Source organism: Natator depressus, chromosome 27, assembly GCF_965152275.1.
Source record: "Natator depressus isolate rNatDep1 chromosome 27, rNatDep2.hap1, whole genome shotgun sequence".
Classification (NCBI taxonomy): domain Eukaryota; kingdom Metazoa; phylum Chordata; order Testudines; family Cheloniidae; genus Natator; species Natator depressus.
In genome coordinates this window covers 10,491,200-10,514,723 of record NC_134260.1, presented here as the reverse complement: position 1 = coordinate 10,514,723, position 23,524 = coordinate 10,491,200, and the positions used below count along the sequence as shown (strand labels likewise).

The 23,524-nt window shown below is 46.1% G+C and overlaps 1 protein-coding gene across 1 annotated transcript in view; it reads right to left on the bottom strand.

Annotated features, from left to right (window-relative positions):
• SKAP1 (src kinase associated phosphoprotein 1) overlaps positions 1 to 23,524 on the bottom strand; it is a 228,607-nt gene that overhangs the window by 190,576 nt on the left and 14,507 nt on the right. The window contains exon 3 of the mRNA XM_074940661.1: positions 8,775 to 8,800. Within this exon, the coding sequence (XP_074796762.1) occupies positions 8,775 to 8,800 (26 nt within the window). The remainder of the gene's footprint in view (positions 1 to 8,774; positions 8,801 to 23,524) is intronic.

Here is a 23,524-nt window from a genome sequence, read left to right as displayed (position 1 = left end):
GTTCTCCCATCAGTGTAGATAATCCACCTTGGTTTAACAACACTGCTCAGGGGTGTGGATTTTTCACACATGTCTGAGTGACAAAGCTGGGTTGGCTGAACTTTTTAGCATAGGCCAGACCTCATCCCCTACTGCCCCTGCACGTAATAGCATTAAGAAGTTTAATCTTGCTGCAGGGATCTAGGGTGACCAGACAGCAAGTGTGAAAAATCGGGACGGGGGTGGGGGGTAATAGGCGCCTATATAAGACAAAGCCCCAAGTATCAGGACTGTTCCTATAAAATCAGGACATCTGGTCACCTTAACAGATGCTCAAATCAACCTTCCCATATTTGTTTGTTTGGGGTATTTCTTATTTTCAATACAAAAAAAAAAAAAAAAAAAAAGAAGACAAGAAATTTGTAACTGCAGCCTTTGTTTGCCAAGCTAATTAACTAAACATCCAGGGCAGCTCCGTAACTGGAAAAGGCCCGTATGGCCAAAAGTCTCAGGGCATCATAATAATAATAATAATAAAAAAAACTAACCCTCAATAGCTATACTTCATCTTTCCACAAGCACAGATTGCTCCTCCAACTCCATTCATCAGCTGAATTCCTGGCTCAGTTTCCCCTCTCCTCTTCTTTCCCCAAATCTGCCTTCCTCCTAATCTTCCCATTCCCGCAGTTTCTTCCCCAGAGCTCTTCTGTTTTGCAACCTTTCACACCGTCCCCTAAAGACAGTGCATACCCTGCCTCTCAAGTGGGTAGCAGTTCCACAGAACAGCTGCCCGACAGGGGAAGCTCACATCAGCCCTGCTAAGAGACTGTGAAACCCTGCAAAGCAGAAGATTCCCATGGGATATAAACAAGTAAAACCAAGGGATTTTATTCTTCAGTTTATGACATATTAAGGACACCAATGAAGGGCAAAAAAAAAGAGTTCGAGGCAAACTAAATGGCTCAAACGGTCTTCTAATAATTTTGTATTTCTATCCACTAATAAATTAAGCCTCACAACACCCTTAATAGGCATTATTCTCATTTTACAGAAGGGAGACTGAGGCACGAGGGGGTGGGGGGACTTGCTCAAGGTCAGACAGAGAGGGTATGTCTACACTGCGATAAAAAAAAGCCGGCACCAAGCCTTGAGTTGCAGGGCTATCAAATTGCAGTGTAGATGTTTGGGTTTGCACTGCAGCCCAGAGGCCCCGCAAAGGTGGTGGGGGGAAATCAACCTTCCCATATTTGTTTGTTTGATACTAAGGCCTTGGCTTGAGCTAGAAGTGGGTCAAACCCAAAACTCTAGATCTGAGCACCCGGAAGCTTGGGAAACGTTGGGACTCAGGATTTAAACTCTGCATCTTGGCCCACTCCTAAACGGGCCACAAGGGTTATGGGAATAAAGGGCCCTGGTTTTCCTACTACTAATTCATAGATACTAAGGTCAGAAGGGACCATTATGATCATCTCGTCTGACCTCCTGCACAACGCAGGCCACAGAATTTCACCCACCCACTCCTGCGAAAAGCCTCTCACCTTCCATGGGGCAGGGACTCAACGTTACACAATTCCTCCGTCTTCTGGAGGCAGAGCTCTGAAATTTGTTAAGAACTAGCTCAGAGCCTTGTTGTTCCCTTTCAAAGTCCTAAGCACTCTCACTCCATCAGCTTTTACATAGTAGTAGGTAAAGGCTCAGGTGATGATCTATGTGGTCTTCACCCCCAGCGGGGCAATTTCTTCAGTGCTCTTCTATTCAACAAGAGCACACTATAGTGCTTGGGCCACATATTCATCTACGCATACTGCAGTCACCCTTGATATTTCTTTATAAAGGGAAAGCAGCAGTGCCTTCCTATTAAACACACAGGTTCAGAAGACGCACCGAGGGCTCATTTGAAAAGGCTCTCTGTCCCTCTGAAGCTGCATGCCAGGTAATTTAGAGCTTCCCCTAACAATTTGAGTGGCCGGCGTGAATAGATCCGTGAAAGCCAAAGGATTTGTTCATATTGAACTTACTGTGATTCCCCAAACTGCTGTATATTTAGCATTTTTATGGACATTTTTAAGTCTTCCGTTTCCCAGCGTATCCCCTGCTCTTTAAGCAGTCATGAATCCTTCCCCATCTCCTACATGGAGAGGATTAAAAAAAAAAAAGCCAAAAGCCCGGCTATACGTAGAAAGAGGAATCACACAGACATGGGGCGGAAACTATCATCAAACTCTACTGGACATTGTGATTTGACCTGCAGTAGCGCCAGGAGAGCCAGGCATAGAGCAGGATCCCGTTGTGCCTGGTGCTGTACAAACCAGCGAGCAACAACAAAATAGACAGTCCCTGCCAGAGGCGCCGACTTTGTCCTTTCCCAGGGGGTGCTCGACCACTGCTCCACCCCAGGTCCTGCCCCCACCCCTCCTCTTCCCACCCCCACCCCGCCCATTCCTGCCCCTGCCCTCACTCCTCCCCCTTCCCCCCAGCACCTCCTGCACACTGCTAAACAGCTGATCCACAGCAGGCAGGAGTTGTTGGGGGGGGAGGTGCTGATTGGCAGGGCCCACTGGGAGGCAGGAGGCACTGGAGGGAGGGGGAGGAGCTGATGGGGGGGTGGCGATTGGGTGTTGAGCTCCCACCATTGGGTCCCTGCCCCAAACAGCCTACAGTCTAGTCCTTTCCACGGCAGTTGGACTACCAGCCACCAGTGAGTGGTCAATGAAGCACTTTGGACTCACGTGCTAAATTCAGATGCAAAGCTTAGGTGGGATTTGGACCCTGGTTAGGACATAAAGACGAGGGTTGCGATTTTTTTAAAACCCTCCTCATTGGCCTCGTTTTGTTCCTACTACAGTCGATGGGAGCTGTATCATTGAGTAGGTCTACGCTACCATCACGGAGTGCGTTGCAGCTTGCATAGAAAACACCCAAACTAGCTTTAATCAAGACAGCTTGGGTACTGGAGCAGTGAAGCCACGGCAGCACGGGCTAGCCACCCGAGTGATTACCCAAGGCTCCAGACAGATTTGTACAGCTCACACTGAAGCCTGCCTTACCATGACTTCACTGCTCTGGTACGCAAGCTAAACTAGCTCACATACAGCTAAATATACCCTAGGACTTCACCCAATAGCAGAATTAGGCCAAGACGGAGCGCTTTTGAGAGGCCCACCATCAAACTCCTCGGCCTTGCCATCTTTGGGGGTGTTCTTTGAGGCCCAGCTTCTGGTATCAAGTGATTGCAGTAGAAATTGAGTTTTCATTAAAAAACAGAAGACAACAGAGAGCTTCTAGCTCTCATGGTTACGGAGAAACCTGGGGGCACCCCATGCTGAAAAACACAAAAGTCAAATAAAACCCTATATATATATATATATATATATATATATTTTTAAAGTCTCATGATTTTGTTGGGGACTGGTATGTGATTTTTGAACACTTGAGGTTGGCAATACCTTATGCACTACCTTATGCCAGCTTAACTGCACCACACAGAAGGGCCGGTTAAACATAGGCATGCCTGATTAAAAGAGGTCCCTTGTATACGAAACCTTTCCGAGCACATCAGTCTATTTTCTTCTACAGGTAGTTGCCTGCCTCTAAAATGTATGCGTGGTAACGTATGGGTCAGATCATGTAGTATTTATACACATGCGTTTATATAGAGAGAGAGTGTAAAGCTACGTGGCAGATCAGTGTTTGAAAGGATACCAACAGGAGGGATCTTACTGCAAAAATATTTACAGCGTATTGTCTTTACACAGATTAATTTGCACAAAGTGTAATGCACACAGACAGGGCCCCCCCCAAAAAAACACACTCAAACTTGCAGGAAGCAAAGCCATGTAGCTGACAAAAGGAGCTGTCAGAAATGTTGATCTTAAAGCTTGCTTTTTTTTCTTTTTTTTAAATGTTAAAGAACATATGCCCTTGTGTATGTTTTATTTTTCATTAATTAACACATACACGCACACACCCTGGACTTTACAAAATGTTCTAACACAGGTTTTTTGGGTTTTTTTAAGTCTCTCCATGTTATGACATTTCAAGGTTTGTAGCCGGCACTTGTGTTTACAAAGGAGAGGAATTCCAGGCATGGCGATAGAATAGATATTTTAACAAAAAGTTATAAATATTGTCAATGTGGTACTTTTTTCCTTGAGTTTTCAAACACATCATAAATCTAGGCTAGGTTTCTGTGTCTGAACCCTGCTTCCAACTGCACTCGAACCTTCTGGCATGAAGGCAAAGAGGGTATTTTTTTAAATATATAAATAAAACTTAGTAAAATCACTGTGCACTCCATTAATTCAGGAACACTCCCTCTTTGGCTTCAAAGGGGATCTTTTTCTTTACAATACAGATAGTGTTTTTGCTGCTTTAATGATTTGCTACTTGCACTTGTCATAACTACATGGACCAAGTATGCGATACCAGGGAGCAGCGGTTAGGGAAACACAAAGTTCCGTCTCCCGTCCAACCCCGCGCCAATTCACTTCAATAGGTTTGAGGCTTTACATAGAAAACTAGTTCATAAATCTAACATGGGAAGCCTTTGTAGAGCGCCAGTTAGTTAATGAAAGATGCTGCACGCATGCCCCCACTATACATACCTCATGCATGAACCCAGTGAACATTCAGTGACCCGTAAAGCAGTGCGGAGCTGAGTCAAAATAAATAGGGTTGATACAGAGAAAATGTTACACATTTAATCTAAATAAGTATTTACTCTAGAAGATTAGTGGCCTGAAAAGACTTTCCACACAGTTACTTACTGAATCCTCTTATGGAACACAATGGATGCTAATTTTTAAGCAATGCTTTGCCCAAATTCTCTTTATCAACATAATTTTCCACCCGGCTTTTCCACAGGGACGAAGACTGGGTTTGTAGTTGAGGCACTGGATTGGGATTCTGGTGATCTGGACTCGGTTCCTAGCTGGGACCTTCTTTATAACCTTGGGCACGTCTCTCTGCACCTCAGTCCTGCATCTGGGGCTTACAATCCTTGCTTTCTCCCAATTTTGGCCTGTTTCATCTATTTAGACTAAGTGCTTCAGGGCAAGAAAGGTCTCTTAGAACACACTTGTACGGCACCCAGCACTGGCCAAAAGTTTCCATTTTTAAAATGGAAAACTGGTTTCCTACACGAATTATATATGTATATTTTTTTAAGAAAAATGTCTGCTTTCAGCTAAAAAAAATTTTTTAAACCAACAAGCTGCAATTTTCCACCTGGGTGGGGGGAGGGGGAACACCATTTTCCAGCCTAACCTAGCACAATGGGGCTCCCAATTTCATTTGGAACGACAACATAGATACAACTGCAGGTGCAAATCCTATTATTGAGGCATCCACCCCAGTGGTTTTCAACCTTTTCTCACTGGCAGACCCCTAAACATTTTTGAATGGAGGTGCACACCCCTTTGGAAATCTCAGTCTGCAGACCCCCAGGGGTCCACGGACCATCGGTTGAAAACCACTTATCTACCCTAAGTACCTGATTTGAGAGAGCACTCAGGTCCTTAGAAGTCTGCGTGCTTTCTATCTGACTTGATTAGAAGGGGATTATCACCTTGGTATGTAAGTGCTGACCCCACTCTAGGATTTGCACCAGCAATTCACTGAGAGCACAATAGGGGAGCACTTAATTGTGGGAACACCTACGTAGAGCGCAGTGGTGAAAATCTGGCTCAGCATGTAAAGCTTTAATGACGATCCTTGCCTTTCTCCAACGCCTTTCACTTATGGATCTCAAAGCACATTACAAACGTGCGTAGACTAACCCCGCATCCCTTCTACCTGACATAAGTAGGGGTTTTTTTATTACCCCAATTTTACAGATGGGGAAACAAACACGGAGGGAAGCTACTTGTCCCTGCCCTGACATGGAACACACTACACTGAGTGCTCTCTTCTCCTTACGCCTTTCCCCCCTAATTCCTTCCTTTATATATTTATTCCTAGATTCCCTTGCAGTACCATGAAATGGCCTGTTGCCGCTCTCTGAGACCACTGGTTCCTGAGGCACTCAAGCTGCTGCAGACAATTCAATGCAGGGAAAATGCTCTTAAGAGCAGGGAGAGAGGAGACAGAAAGAGCAGAGAGAAAATTTTGGGGGTGGGAGGCAGAGACTAAGTTGACTCATGACCTGCATGGATTTTCGCTGCCAACCCTCCTTGCATCTGTTTCCACAAAGGAAATATCGCAAGAGAAGATGGCATGTATGTATAAAAATATATGCCCGTGTATACAGAATGCTTCCTATACATCCCAGTCCTCTCCAGAAAAAAGATGTGTGCCTTCCCTGTATTCTAAGCAGAGAGCACTTAGCCAAAAGATAAAGGAGCACCCGTCATCGTGAGATGTAGAAACACCCATCATTTGGGTGATTGTGAATTAAGCGGATGCGGCTTGCCCTCTGAATCACACAACTTACCCAATATTCAGCGACAACTTGCACAAGTTGGCTTGAACACATTAGTAGTGCCAGATCCTCGCTCTACATTCAACAGCTCTGGGAATTTCAGCCAGTCCATATTAGAGGCCAACAGGTTTCGTTGGCTTCCGGCATTAAAAGCTTTAACTGCCTGAAACGTCACAGAGCATTGCTCATCCTCTTTGAAAAGGGTAGTCAGTAGAAACCTTTCAGAGCACTAAAACCTTATATGGAGGTTCCCCAAGAGCTGCTTGTTGCATGCAAAATCCTGACTGTTTCTTAGAACCAGACTCCGGCCCTCCAGGGCCATTATTTCAATGCTCTGGGTTTCTAATATGGCCATCGATCAATTAATTGACTTTCTAAATGTTCCTTCACGTGCTCCGGGACGCATGGGTAAAGCGTTCCAAAAACAACGGAGTCCAAGGAGAGGAATACTTGGGACGTCTCCAGCACTTGGCCTTGGAACGCTCAGCCCAAAGCACTTTATGGAGGTTTGCTATTAGCACTCCATTTGGCAGCTAGGAAAAAAAAAAAAACCTGAGGCCCAGGAAGGTTGAGCCTCTTTCCTAGGTCACACAGCAGTGAAAGGGAACAAAACCCGCCCAGTCTCTAGTCCCCTGGTCTAACCAATGGAGCCCACTGTATGTTAATGAGGTACAATTAGAAGACTATGGAAGTACATCAGAGCACTTCAAAGCACTGTACAGAGAAGTATGATAATCCCATATTATGAATAGGCAAATTTAGGCACAAAGAGACTTGTCCAAGGTCACAAAGCAAACTGGAGTCAGGGCTGGCAATTCCCAGGCCCTCATTTGAACCACCAGCCACTGCTGTCTCCTTAATACATTCTCTCGGGTTAATAACCCTTCCCCAAATGGGGGGGGGTCACATTTACAGAGTCACGTAGGCACCTGAAGATACAGCAATGGAATTTACAAAAGCACCGAAGCGAGCTAGGTTCCTAGCATAAAGCCTCTAAATTCCTTTTGGAAATCTGGCCCCGTTCTACAAACCAAGCTAAAACCCTGCAGCAGCATTAAAAAAAAAAAAAAAAAAAAAAAAAAGAGTGAACAGTTGATGAGAACAAGAGCACTCGGAAGCATTTTTGCCCCCACCCTTTTTAAACTGCGTGAACTTCTCCCATCAAAAAAAAAATAATCTAATTTTAAGCCCTTTTATGTGTTCTAATCCTCTCGTCTTTTTCTAATTTTGAACACAGCTGTCTGCTGTACTTTCGCGAATGACGCCAGATGCTGGGTTCATCAACCAAACCCACGAAAACAATGGTTTGAAAGCAATTAGAAGCACCGAGGCTGCACTGAGGCTCATATTAAAATGTGATAACACCGTTCTAGTGGGAATTGTGATGCTGCAGCATTTCTGACATTTCTGGGCTGCCAGACAGACAGGATGCCTTGGAAGCGGGCCCTGATCGAGGAGGTAACATACTGGAATTTCTATCTGGAGCAAATGAAGAATTAGCTGAGTGGGAATGCTCACACGGATTTATTGTTTTAAATTATAGCCCCAGCACCCGTCTTCCTGGAATGCTGGCGGATCCTTGTGTTTGCACACACGTACCACAGTAATCATTGAAATAAACACACACACACACACAATTATAAATTTGTATTCTGGTAGCACTAAAGGATCTGGCTCCGGGATCAGAACCCTACTGTATTAAGTATTCCACAGACACGTAAAGATAGGAGTGAGAGACAAGGGGACCAATTCAATTAAAAAGGAGACTTTTCAGTTACAATTCCACTGGATATGCAGAAGCATCCACCCACTCCTGTTGCTCTCAACTTGAAGGTACCATTGGGGTTAAGATCGTTATTAGTGATAAGGTAGCATCTCTTGGTCACATTATGCTACGACACATAAGAGACAGTCACTGCCCTGAAGGGCTTAAAAAATCTAAAAAAGACCTGAGAGTGGGAAAACAGAAGCACCCAACAGGGAGTGACATGCCCAAGGTCACACAGCAGAGCTGGGAATAGAACTCAAGCATCCTGGCTCCCAGTCCCGTGCCCTATCCACTAAGGCCATGTTGTCTCTCCAAGGCAAACGTTCTCTGGAGGTCACTTAACATTTGCACAAGCCATTCTTGGGCCTGCCCATGGTGTGTGTAGACCAGGCACCTAGGCCAGCACCATACGTCGCTGGAGACCTGTCCCCTGAATCCCGGGAGAAAAGCAGTGCTGATTGCTCCCAAAGCCCCTCCCACAACTTTGCCACCCCCTCCTAACTGCTCCACACGCGGAGTGGCTAAGGCTCCCCACCTGCTCATCTTGCACTGGGGCCCAATCAAACCGATGGCAAGCCCTGCCCCTCAGAATGGATAAGCTGCACTCACCTTGGGGCAGAAATTCCAAGTGGTACCTGCAAAACAAGAAAAGAGAACAGGCATAAACATACTGCACCCCATATTTTTCATAGTGATATTATTAGGATATGGTTATAGCAGAATGATGATACATTTTATGCAAGACAAGTCATGTGAGGGGTCATTGGCGAAGTTACGATTTGCTGAATAAGGTTATCCTATTGGAATGCATGTTCCATTTTTGTATCTGAAGTTATGAATATTGACTATGTGCCTGTATTTCAAATGTAGTTACACCGGGGTAATGCCCACTAGACAAGATGCTTTCAGTCTATATAGTGGGTGGGGAAGGGCCTATTCAGGGCAATGAGCCATTAGCGAAAACAATAGGCCTTAGGAGAAGCTTATCTCCCACCTGGTGAGCCTTCCTGAGAACGCTCCAGACAGCCTGTGTGTGATGGCTGCTGTGACTTTACAAGGAATGTGACCAGGCCACATGATGCTGGACTCCATCTTGGGATGTCAGTATTTTTCCACAGACTGGTCTGGGAACCAAGCTTTGGACCAAAGGGTTCCCGCCATATGCAAAAGCTATATAAAAGACAGGGAGTGACATCATCTGGGGTTCTTCATTCTGCACACAAGAAGACACCTGAAAACACCCGAGGAACAAAGACTGAACTGGGGGAAGTGCTGGACCCAGGCTAAAGGGATTTGTAGCCAGTGTATGAAAAACCGGGGGATTTCAAGCTGTAAAGCAAGTGTAGCTTGTGCCTTGAGAATCTACAGGTCTGTCTGTACCATCTGTTAGGCTGAGAACCTACTATTCATATCCAGTCTATTTAGTATATTATGCTCAGTTTGCATTTTTGTTTATTTGCTAGGTAATATGCTTTGATTTGTTTGCTATCACTATGATCACATAACATCTCTCTTTTGTAGTTAATAAACTTGTTTTTGTTTTAATCTAAACCAGTGAACTTTGACTGAAGTGCTGGGGAAAATCTCTGCCTGGTTACCACAACCGTGTATTGTTCACTTCACATTGAGGGAGAGGCTGACCAGGTATTAAACCCACATACTGGCCAGATTTGACCAGGGCAGGACGGTACCGCTCTAGGGCCCCAGGCGGAAAGCTGGTGGTTAGAAAGCCTGCGTGTAACTGCAGGTGGGTGTGCAACTGTATGAATGCTGGTGAAAGTGCAGGCTGGAGGGCTTTGCAGCTTGTCACAGCAGTACAGTGTGAGAGGGAGCCCAGGCTGGTACCTTAGGGGGCTTAGTGGTACCCCAATTCCTTGTGGCATCCCGGGGGGAACCCATCACAATACATTATCTTAATTATTCATTCCACTCTGGCAGGCAATAGAGAGAAGAATTATGCTAGACACATGGCCAGGGATTCAGTAAGTGTCCAAAATGTGCTTCTTGCAAAGGATGTCTCAAGAGAAGCTAATTGGCCTTCTTGAGATTCCGTACTATGTAAAGACCCTGAATCCAGGACGATTTGATTCCAGAAGCTCCTAAACCTTTTCATATTATGGATCATTTCTTAAAAGCCCAGAGACTTTTGCAGGATCTCTCCTGTCCCAGCCTCACAACCCCCCCATCTCACACCTTCCTTGTAGTAACTACGGCCCTTGGTTACACGAACAAACTAACTAAAATGGAGGAACAGTAATAAGGAAATTAGATGAATAAACTCACAACAAAGCAGCCTTGCCCATTACAGTGGGGTATCCTGCCACATTTTGTACCTGTGCTGTTTATTCTGCCCCACCCTGCCCTAGACACAGGACTTCATATTTATTGAAATTAAATCTCTCCAGGCATCTGTAGCCCCTGGTGCCATTGAGCAACGGACAGAAAGAGGATGAATTTGACAAAAACACATTTGCTGGAGCTTTATTATTTGCCCTTCTTTAGCACCGTCCAATCAAAGTTCTCCAAGCGCTACACAACTGTCAGGCTGTTAAAACTCATCCCCCGCCCCCAGCGCTGCGGTTCTCCAACGCGGCCGTTCTCGGGGCTCGTTCACACGGCACATTACTGCGCCACGAGCAAGGATCGGAACCTACAGCGCATCTGCTGGCTGCGCGGCAATGTCCTAGCTGGACACTGCTGCAACACGGCAAAAGTTGTGGAGCGCGGCTTCGCAGACTGTTGTCAGAGCACAGCACCCCAGGACGTTCACTACACCACTGCAGCGTCCACACGGGACGTTACTGCACAGCAAGCCAGTGCGCTGGAGACTCACAACCAGGCTTGCCACACCGACAAGCCCTAATCTCATTGGGAACCCCTTGTTGCCATGTAGTGGGGAGACCCCTCGCAGTGAGCAACACAGGGAGGGCACAACTTCCGGGTCAAAAACCTTGCATTAGTGCAAACACAGCTAGTACATATATTTGCTCGTGCCACATTTATTACTTGTAATATAGTAGGGCCTAGAGCACCCAACAGAGATCAAGGCCCCAGTTGAGTTGGATCCTGCACAGATATGTAGGGACAAACGGCCCCTGAAGAGTTTACAATCTGAACAGATAGGACAGAAAAGGGAAGGGAAGGGGGAGGAAACGGGTCCAGACTTGCAGGTCAGCATCCGAACCCATGTCTAGGTTCCAGGCCTGTGCCCTTCTCACTCTGCCAGTATTTCTCAATTATTTGAGACCAGGGATGGGCTTTCTGCCTTCTGAAACTGTGCCCAGGAGATTTGAGGGACCAGCACCAGTCCATGGACCGGTCATTGAAAAACACTGCACTATGCCACTCCCTTCATCCATTTTGTCCCCCTTTCCTCCACGCTACAGGTGATGAATGCTCAGAGGAGCTCCCTTTTGGGTTGTTTAATAGAAGAACGTCATGGATAAAAATCTCAAAACACAGGGGACGTCGGCTGGCCCCACGCAAGGAGGCTCTTTGAAATCAGTCCTTCGGTGGCGTTCCCTCCAAAGCTAAGCCATTCACAGGCAGCTTGCCCACTCTAAAGGACTGGGTCTATGGCTATCAATGGCAAGAATCCAGTATATCTAAATCCAATCCATTTGTTTCCTCATTAAAAGCTTTCATGAAGAAAATGATTTAACACAAACGTGCGAGCGACTGACTCAGATTAATTAGAAAACAACAACAGAATCCCGATGAAGGACAGACTGTTTATTTCAGTCCTTTGCTTTGGACAGAATGCATGCGGGGAAGAGGAAGAGATTGCATCTAGAACACAGACTGCAATATTTAATCAGTGATTAAAAAAAAGCTACTGTGGGTTACATTGGAAAAAGAGGCACACACAACCCTGCTATACGCTCCCTGGCTCTAGGGTTTTACATACTGGACTCTTTATAAACTCTAGGGTGTGGTTCATTTTACCCACTTTCCATGTTTCTCTAGGGAATCTCTTCACCTTACCCTATCTGAAGTCCCGCATCTCTTTGTCCCACCAAACTCAACCTCTGCTCTATCCCCTCCCTGGAATTTCTCTCAGCTGGGAATGGTCCATATTTCACTTATATTGTCCTACCTTCAGGATTTCCTTTCCCTCAGTGCCACAGATTTAGAGACTACAGAAGAAAACTCCTCATAGATACAAGTAATCAGAAGAGGAATTGTTGCCGTTAAACCACGCAAGGCCCTTATGTTCCCTTCCGGGGCTAAGCCTGTTGCCCCCACAGCTCTGTGGCACCCAGAAATGAAGGACCAAGCAAAGAAATCAAACCCAGTCTCCCACACGGCACAGCAGAGTAGCCAATGGACCAAGAAAGCTCAGTTTTAGAGCGTGATGCATCTTGAGTTTTGACCATGTTAGGAGGAGCAGACAGACAGAAGTTCAACCACTCCTTTCACGTGAAATTCAAAAGAACAGTTGCAAACCACCATCACCTACAATTTGTCTTTCTGACTCAGACGAAAGAGTTCCTCTTCCTGACCAGCCCCAAAGAAATAAGAAAGGTGGCTCAGTGATCACTCTAATTAGACTTTTCTGCCAAATTTAATCTCAGGAAGGAATGGAGTCTTTAAGACTAGGAAGGATATCAGTGTCAGTTTTAAAATACTTGTCACATCTACGCTGAGGTCTGAAAATGCTTCACTAAGCCACACAGCCGAGCAAAATAGGTCAGCATTATTATCCCGTTTGATGGATGGGAACCCACGGTGCAGAGGTGAAGTGACTTGCCCAAGGTCTCACAGCAAGTCAGTGGCAGAGGCCAGGAATAGAACACAGTCTTCCTGATCCACATTCCTGTGCCTTAACTATCATTATTAAACATAGATTTCATAGAGTTTAAGGCCAGAAGTAGCCATTAGATCATCTATTCTGACCCTCTGTCCACCACAGGCCTTTAAATTTCAGCCAGATACACCACCACACACACACTGAACCTAATTACTCTAGTTAGATTAAAGCATTTCAGTTCTTGGGAGACTAAACCGTTGTGTGCCACAGACAAAGAAAATAAGAGACCCAGGTGCCACCAATGTCCGAGGCCCCCTGCACTGGTAAGGCACTGATTAGGCAAAAGAGGCGCAGACGATCCTAGCAGATGATTCACAACCATGCTGCAGAGGAATGCAGAAAAAACCATAGTCCCTGCCAATCTGACCTAGGGGCAAATTCCTCCCTAACCCCAAATGTGGCAGTCAGTCTGTCCATGAGCAAGACAAACCAGACTGGGATCTAAGAAAGAGGATTCTTTGGGCCATTTCAGAGCACTGGCCCACCCCATCTGGTGTTTGGTGTCCAACCTGATACTTCAGAGGTAGGCAAAAAACAAAACAACCCCCGCCCCTGAATTAATCAGTTCAACCGTGTATTTGGGGGTGGGGGGGGAGCGCCACATGGGAAGTCTTCCTAACCACTGCTGGCTGAAGCCCTGAAGCATAAGATGAGATTATATTCACTATCTTAATACATTCAAATGTTTAACATTTTGGTAATACCTAGAGGCCAACTATGTCAGGTCTCCATTGTGCTAAGCACTGGACAAACACAGTAAGTGAAGGTCCTTGTCTCAAAGAGTTTACAATCTAGAGAAAAAGACACAACAAGCAGATGGGACAAACCAACCAACCCGGGTAACAAATCTAGGTGAGGAACTGCAAGAGCATCCTCTCCCGCCAGCGTCTCCCACAGCTCAGAATTTTCCCTTTCACGAGTCTCACGGCTGGGGTTTGTCTTTGCACATCATGACAATCTTGACCCTTGCTCTTCATCATGGCCCTCCCCTCATCCCCAGACTAGGGCCACGTTGAAGTGGTCCACTCTGTCCTCTCCATCCTAGCTCCTCTCAGAGTGGAGACATTTTCATATCTCCGTTCGCCCGGCACAGCATCCTCCCCAGAGGAGAGATATTTTTGTCTCCTGAGCAGCTAATGATTCCGAGATAAAGGGGGGGGTGGGGAGGGGAAATCACTTCTTGTTTTGTGAACTTTTGTCTCTTGTGCTTGAGAGACTGTCCTAATCTCCCCTGAACATGTTTTAGTGATAACATTTACTGCACCAGGGCCAGAACGATTTTCTGTCACTTTCAATTCCAGTTCAATACAAGTATCAGAGCTTTGTTTCTAACCTCTGTCATTTTTAATACAATAAAATGGTTTTAAAAATGTAAAATTGAGTTCCATTTCCTACTGGACCAGCAATCTTACATGAGTTTCGTTCTTATCAAATTTACAAAAAAAAAAGTTTCGCTTTTTTTTTTTTAAATGTAAAGAAACCGTCGAAAACTCAACTCTCATTAGATCAATGTATGCTTTTAGTCTCATGCTTTGATAATTTTCACTCTAGAAAGAGTATGCGCAGAACAAAAGTTCGGGAGGGAAAAGGGAAAGTTTCTTTTTTTTAAGTCCAGGAGGAAAGATGTCTTGTGCTCTAGACACAGAACTGAGTCAGAAGATCAAGGTTCCAATTCCCAACTCTGCCACAACTTCATGCGAGACTTTGGATAAGTTGCTTACTCTGCCTGGGTGAAATGAAACCTCGTACCGAGGGTCAGCCAAGTGGGGCATAGGCATTGAAGTTCTCAAAAGCAGACTTAAAGGGAGATTTAAGTGGCTGGCTTTGCTGACCCTCTGCACACAGTTTCACTGCATGTGAAATGCCTTTACTAGTGTTTGCAGAGTGCTTTGAGATCCCTGCATGAAAGCTTCTATAGAGGTCCTAGCCGAATTCAAAAGGTGATCACGGGTGTGGACCTTTCCATTCACATGCGGAGTCATTTGAGAAATGTGACAATTTGGGAAAATCCCCCCCCCAAAATTTGCCTACTGACAATCTGGATGTCAAATAGGTCACTCCATTAGAAAGTACAACTGTGACTGTAACCATGCGCAGTCTTCCCGAAGTGTACCCAGTGAAGCAGAGCTATCAGAGGAATTTAGCAAAGTAGTCAGGGAAATCATCTCCTGCCAGTCAGTGAAATACAACAGGAGAATGGAGCAAGAGGCCAGTTTTCATTTTTATTCTCAGGTAGGCTACTCCCATCAGTATTCTCAGGACTTTAAAGTACCAGGTCAGTAGGGAGCAAGTAGCTACGCTTGCCTGAACCAGGAGACTGGTGGCCCTGGGAGACTAGCCACCAGGAAATTTCTTTGGTTGAAAATAATTCTGTTGCAACCATTTCTTCTTGCAAATAAAGCATTAACTTTAAAAATTCTGAGTGTTTGACTGGCCTCGTTACACCCGAACAACGTACCCAGTGGGAGGCATGAAGGACCAAGGGCCCGATCCTGATCTCAGACCACTGCAGCTGTACGCGGGAATTAACTCGCTCACCGGTTAAATCACTCACCGGTGAGAGGACGAAATCAGGCCCAAGACTCTGAGGTAACTGACAATCCCAAGGTTTCACAAGGCATTAAACATCATTTGTCCTCATGTGTCCTATTAGTTTTATTTAGCATGGTTATTTTTGTTCCCATTCAACTATTCCTCCTGTGCACTCTGTATTTAGTTTAGCCATCAGCAGCGGGAGGGATCCCCTATGAAGAAGGAAAGATGCTGCCCTGTACTGTCCAGAGCTCTGGTAAAAAAAAAAAAAAAAAGGGGGGAAGCAGCAATCTACATTAGAGCTGGGAAAAAAGACAAGGGGTAAGAAAGGGAAGAGAGTCACCAAATGATTTAGCACCTGGGCTGTAAAACAAACTATAAAAAAAATTCTCTGTTACGAGAAGAACTTTGATGTGACATGTAAATCCAAGGTCTAACCCAGAAAAAACATCTGATTTCCATTAGAAAGCCAAGAAACTCGTGATGCACTGCTAAAATTTTAATAAAGATCTCCCACGAACATTTTCTCCCCCCGCTTAGCTTGCTATATGCCACTTCCTTCCCCATGTCGCATAGACTTTAAGGTCAGACGGGACCATCAAGATCATCTAGTTTGACCTCCTGCACATCACAGGCCACAGAACCTCACCCACCCACTCCTATAATAGGCCCATCACCTCTGGCTGATTTACTGAGGTCCTCAGTACCACAAGGGATGGATCACTTGATAATTACCCTATTCTGTTCATTCCTACTCAAGGATCTGACACTGGCCACTGTGAGAAGACAGGACATTGGGCTAGATCAGGGGTCGGCAACCTTTCAGAAGTGGTGTGCCGAGTCTTTGTTTATTCACTTTAAAATGTATTACCAGCACGTGAAACCTTAAATTAATGTTTTTTAGAAGGTCTCTCTCTCTCTCTCTCTCTCTAAGTCTATATATTATATAACTAAACTATTGTTGTATTGTAAAATAAACCAGGTTTTCAAAATGTTTAAGAAGCTTCATTTAAAAAATTAAATTAAAATGTTGATCTTGCGCCACCGGCCCGCTCACCCCGCTGCTGGTCTGGAGTTCCGTTCACCTAGGCCGGCAGCGGGCTGAGCGGGGCCTGCAGCTGGGACAATATCAAGATAAAAGGGAATTTAAGAATGTGACCTGGTAGCCAGGCAGATAATCAAGCTCTGCACATTACCTCCAAGGCTGGACTGGCCTCACTACATCGTCTTTAATTAGCCCAAGTGCTGTTTTTCATCTGTCACTTATTCAGGAGGCTGAAATTTGTTTCACTTGGTGGTGGGATTTTGCTCAGCGTGACCAACAGTTCGGTTTCATTTTAACCACTGGATATGGATTTGTCTCGTAAGGTACCCGAGAAGTCACTTGCCACCCTATACGTATAGAAAAGTTCTTGACCTGCGTTTTCTGTCACTGCAAACCATCTCTGTCATTCCGGCACATTGCGTGAAGGTGGAGAAAATCGCTTGCAAAGGAATTCCTTCCATTTTGCCGTGTTGACATTAATGCTAACCTTACATTTTCAAAAAGTCTGATACCATATAGAGTTTCTGTTTTAATTTGTGAGCATCCTGCAATCTATTCCATGCTGTACGTGGGCAGACGACGGAGGACGGCTGCCGCTCAGGGATTCTGTCCGCCGGCTCCTGCCAGCCGGGATCCCGACTGCCGGACCCGCTCAGCCCACTGCCGGTCTGGGGTCCCGGCCCAGCCCACATACAGTGGGTACCTACCTTCTCCCTGGTTCTGGCCATTCTCTCCCTCTCTCTCTGCACTGAGCTGAGGGTGGGAGTGCACTGAACACAGGGCTGGGGGTGAAGGAGCAGGCTGGGCGTTGGGGTGTAGGGTCTGGTCAGGAGCTAGAACGAGGGAGGGGGCTCAGGATTGGGGCAGGAGGTTTGGGTGTGGAGCGCTTACCTGGGCAGCTCCCATTTGGTGGGAGGGGTGCAGGTGGGAATGTGGGGGTGGGGATGTGTGGGGTGCAAGAGTCAGGATGAGGGGGTGCATGGGATGTGGGGGGGCTGGGTATGTGGGGGAGTGCAAGAGTCAGGGCAGAGGGCTGGGGGCATGTGAGGGAGGTGCAGGTGTCAGGGCAGAGGGTGTGGGGGTGAAGGAGTCAAGCAGAGGGCTGGGTGTGTATCTGAGGGGGGTACAGGGCTCAGGGCAGAGGGCTGGGTGTGTGTGGGGGGGGGTCAGGCAGAGGGCTGGGGTCGTGGGGTGCTCACGGCAGGGGGCGGGAGGGGATATGCCCGCTTCCCCAAGGCCCTGCTCCCGCTTCGTCTCTGCCTCCGCGGGGAGCGGCGAGCACACCGACTCCGCTCCTCTCCCACCCCCTCCCTCGCAAGAGCCGGCAGGGAGGGAGGGACGAAGAGGAGGAGGAAGTGCAGGAACCCAGTACACTGCGGGAAGAGGCCGGGGAGCCGGCAGGACCAAGCTTCTGCCCCTTGCCCCCGCGGGAGGGGGCGGGGAGCGGAGAAGAGCGGGCCGGGCCAGGCCGGATTTTTAATGGTCCCAGCAGGCAGCAGTGGGCCATTAAAACCGGGCTTGCGTGCCGTCTTTGGCACACGTCATAGGTTGCCGACCCCTGGGCTAGATGGACCATTGTTCTGACCCAGTATGGCCGTTCTTATGTTCTTAATCTTGATTTAGCGACTTCAAGTGACAGAGAATCCACCATTTACTCTAGTTCCAAACCAGCAAGTGACTTGCTGCGGAAGGCGGCTAAAAGCACCCCAAGGTCACTGGCAATCTGGCCTGAGGGAAAACCCTAAACATGGCTATTATTTAAACTCTGAGCACGTGGGCGAGACCCAACCAGACACACCCATTCAGAAGCGCATGCATTGTACCAAAACAGGAGTATTCTGCTAGTTTGTTCTATTTAAATAAAAACATTCCCGCAACCATATAGCCAAGGAGGTTATGCATTAAACTTATATATAAGATGCACTTTATGGCACTTTGCACCTGAAAGACATACAGGGCCCAATTCGAATGTATTAACATTCCAGTAGCAACCTACAGGCCCTATGCAAGACTGGAGCCCAATCAGATGTACAGATGTGCAAAAAGGATGCACTCTAAATATGATGAACAGAGTGGAAATGAAGCAGAGGTGTCTGTTTTGCAGATGGGAAACCGAATGACCAGATTTTCAAGACAGCTCAGCTCCCACATAGGTAGGCTTGGAAGAATTCATTTTTTATCATCATTTCAACAGATAAGAACAACGTTTACTTTTTTAAATCAGTTTCAACATTCACAGGAAGTTACAGAGGGGATCAGACAATTATTTAATGACAGTAGATGTTGAGATTGAACAAGTCACAGCATTATAACCCTTAAAACACAAGTTGTCAACATCACATGTCAAAACATATGACGTACATAGCCTTAAATCAAACTCTAATAAGTTCTCCTAGACAAATTGGAGGATTGGGCCAAAAGAAATCTGATGAGGTTCAATAAGGATAAGTGCAGGGTCCTGCACTTAGGAAGGAAGAACCCAATGCACCGCTACAGACTAGGGACCGAATGGCTAGGCAGCAGTTCTGCGGAAAAGGACCTAGGGGTGACAGTGGACGAGAAGCTGGATATGAGTCAGCAGTGTGCCCTTGTTGCCAAGAAGGCCAATGGCATTTTGGGATGTATAAGTAGGGGCATAGCGAGCAGATCGAGGGACGTGCTCGTCCCCCTCTAGTCGACATTGGTGAGGCCTCATCTGGAGTACTGTGTCCAGTTTTGGGCCCCACACTACAAGAAGGATGTGGATAAATTGGAGACAGTCCAGCGAAGGGCAACAAAAATGATTAGGGGTCTGGAACACATGACTTATGAGGAGAGGCTGAGGGAACTGGGATTGTTTAGTCTGCAGAAGAGAAGAATGAGGGGGGATTTGATAGCTGCTTTCAACTACCTGAGAGGTGGTTCCAGAGAGGATGGATCTAGACTATTCTCAGTGGTAGAAGAGGACAGGACAAGGAGTAATGGTCTCAAGTTGCAGTGGGGGAGGTTAAGGTTGGGTATTAGGAAAAACTTTTTCACTAGGAGGGTGGTGAAACACTGGAATGCGTTACCTAGGGAGGTGGTAGAATCTCCTTCCTTAGAAGTTTTTAAGGTCAGGCTTGACAAAGCCCTGGCTGGGATGATTTAATTGGGGATTGGTCCTGCTTTGAGCAGGGGGGTGGACTAGATGACCTCTTGAGGTCCCTTCCAACCGCCATATTCTATGATTCTCAAGCTGCGTTTTTTGCCTATCCGTACATTCCGATTATCGAAAGCAATATTTTTTTGTCGCTGTGTATGTGTGCGCGCGCGTATACATGGTGAAATTTACTGATAAAAATCTAATTCTGCGGAGCCAATATAAGCTCCTAACGCCATTTAACACCACCAAGGAGCCAGACCTGCTGCTGGCCGTGTCCGGGGCACAGCGTAGTCCGCAGTGCCAGGACAGGCAGGAGGCCTGCCCTAGCCTCCCCGTTGCGTCGCTGACCAGGAGCCACCCGAGGTAAGCCCACACCCCAAACCCCTGCCCCAGCCATGAGCCCCCCCCCAACCCAGAGCCCCTTCCTGCACCCCAAACCCCTCACCCCTGGCCCCACCCTGCAGCCCTCACCTCCACACCCCAACCCTCTGCCCCAGCCCTGAGCCCCTCCCACACCCCAGACCCCTCATCCTCAGCTCCGTTCAGTGGTCGTGGGCATCAACAGTTTTCTTCAACTGGGTCGCCAGAAAAAAAAAGTTTGAAAACCACTGGTCTAGAGGATTTCAACAATAAATCTCAAAACCCCTCACAAAGGTCAGTATCATTAGCCCCACTTTACAGCAAGGGAAACAGGCAGAGAGGTGAAGTGAGACGCCCAAGGTCATACAGCAGGTCAGTGGCAGAGCCAGCAATGGAAGGTATTTTTCCAAAATCCAAACCCAGTGCCTTAATCACAAGACTAAACCGTACACTGGTGTAACTCCGTTGACTGAAAGAGAGAGACTCCTGGCTCTCCCCAGGCGAGGCAAGATCAGAATCGGTCCTAAAATTACTGATCGGCACGGCTAGGCGCGGCGCCCCCTCCACCCCCATTGTCTGCCACTGCTGATCCTGAGAGCTGCCGGACACGACCCCGTTCCCCAGCTGACACTTCAGGTGACAGATCCCAATTGCTAAAGAATGAGTCAAACAGACAACAAAACCAGTGGGCTAGATACAAGAATCACCAGCTAAGATTCTGTGGCCTGTGTTGTGCAGAGGCTTTGTTCTGATGATCAGCATGCTCTCTTCTGCCCTTAAAAGGCCTATAAATATAAACCCCACTTTCCTCTCAGACTCATTTTTGGCAGGAACCATAAAATCCAGTCAGGTTACAATCAAATTTCCTGCATTTTCTTGTCCAATTAAGAACCCTAACATCACCACAGATATTAAACAGATATTCAAGGCTGAGTCTAATTTGTTTGGTGCACAATATTTGTTGGTTTTTAATGTTTGGGGAGAAAAAAAAAATCAATGCTGAAAAAGATTTCAGGTGGCGGGGGGGGGGGGGGAGGAATTTGGGAGCTCACCATTAGCCAGGTCAGCTTATGAACCACTTCAAATGCATTTCTCAGCTAAACGTTACAGAAGCGGCAGCGGCTCTGCAAAGACTCTGGTTACTGAGTCTCCATCATTTACAGGCCTCAGGTTTCAGATTAACAATGCAGCCACAAGGAAATGGATGGGAAACAGGGGTAATTTTATCAGCTGGAATGGCAAATGATGCAAATTACTGAAAGGATCATAACCCGGAAGGCACCAAACTGTGTTACTGGAAGAGTGGGGCGGGGGCCAAATTCATCCCACATATAAATCAATCAGGTTGCACCTGGTTTGAATTTGGCTCTGAGATGTTTGAACATGACGGAGCCGTCCTCCGTCGTCTGCCCACGTACAGCACGGAATAGATTGCAGGATGCTCACAAGTTAAAACAGAAACTCTATATGGTATCAGACTTTTTGAAAATGTAAGGTTAGCATTAATGTCAACACGGCAAAATGGAAGGAATTCCTTTGCAAGCGATTTTCTCCACCTTCATGCAATGTGCCGGAATGACAGAGATGGTTTGCAGTGACAGAAAACGCAGGTCAAGAACTTTTCTATACGTATAGGGTGGCAAGTGACTTCTCGGGTACCTTACGAGACAAATCCATATCCAGTGGTTAAAATGAAACCGAACTGTTGGTCACGCTGAGCAAAATCCCACCACCAAGTGAAACAAATTTCAGCCTCCTGAATAAGTGACAGATGAAAAACAGCACTTGGGCTAATTAAAGACGATGTAGTGAGGCCAGTCCAGCCTTGGAGGTAATGTGCAGAGCTTGATTATCTGCCTGGCTACCAGGTCACATTCTTAAATTCCCTTTTATCTTGATATTGCATGTTATGCGGGATAATGAGCCTCATATTGGTGAAAATTACATAGAGGGCAGTTACACTAATGAAGCAAAATTACCCTGAAATTGCAGCCTCCTGCACTCTGATTTCAAAACTTTAAAACAAGATTGGAAATTAAGATAACAGATGTAGTTAATCTGATTAGAAGTTTATTAAAGCAGTGCCCACTAGCTCTGCTATGGACCTTTGGATGTCTGTTATAAACACCTTTATAATCCGGCTATAAAAGTTCTCTCAGATGGGGTCAAGTTCACCCCGACGTAACTGAATGATACATCAGAAGCGAGACTGACCATATTGCACTTCGGCTACGGCTCTAGAACAGACTAAGTGGGAAGTTTAAGACGACATGTGAACAATTCTAAACCCACTGATGTAGTGGACGACAGATTTTTGGCAAGGAATTATGTAAACGACACTATTAGAGATGCTGAAGCCCCAACACACAAAACCATATTGGGTCAAAATGTATCCCTTCTGCAATTCCCCAGGGGAGGTAGCCAGCCCATTTAAGCTTTGAAAAGCCGCCTGACACCAAATGCAGTAAGTACTTTTCTTAAGGATTGTGCTAGCTAAAGTGTATTAATGCACTACTTGAAATCATCTCAGGGGTCAGATGCGCACAAAGCTACATGACTGTATTGCACGGAAAAAGAAATACCAGCCTTAATATGTATTTATTACACAAAAGAACAAGCCTTTGTGATCTACAATGTGAACAGATCATTCAGAACGTGTATGATTATTACAAGGGTCCTGATTATAATTCTAGGCACTATACAAAGATACACTTGTCCTAGAACCCGTGTTCTGACTCCCAGTTTAATGCCCTATCCACTGGACCACACGGATAGGGCATTAAATACTCTCAAATACTTGAAGGTCTGGAGTAATGACTTGCAAGTTTGGGTTCAGTTATAGACTCCGTGAACAACCGGAGCTCATAGTTAAACCACTGGGAGTTTGGGGGCCACAAGAAGTCCATGACAGATTAATTTTTAAAATTCCCGATTATCTATATTTTAAGGCACACAGGATATTGCTGTCGGCAAAACACGTTCCAGGGAGATTTTTATTTATTTTTTTTTAAAATAAGCTACCGCAGGCAGCTGATCGAAAAAATGTTGCCCACAAAAGCTCTTGAAAGTTTTCAAAACCCTTTTTTTTTTTTTAAATTTGCATTGAGGTTCGGCCACTCAGTAAGGTGGCTTAAAAACGAACAAACAAAAAAAGCAGCAGCAAATAAAAATATGAAAAGCAAAGGCATTTTTGCAACAACAAAAAATTGTGTTGAAAGTTTTCAGACCAGTTCTATCATGCAAAGGAAACTATCAAAATAAAATAAAATAAAAAAATCAGAGTCCCTACAGTTGAACGTTAAGGGTGCCACTGCATAGCATTTTGGTGCAGTCCCCCCACCCCAGGTCAACAGATTCAGGTTAGCAGGGCAAAGGACTGTGTGGACAGTGCTCTGAAGCTGTGACTCACTGGGGCTGGAGCTCGTGCTTTGAAGCCCAGCCTCCTCTCTAGGCTTCAGCCCCAGCTCAAGCACTCTCCATACAGGTATTTT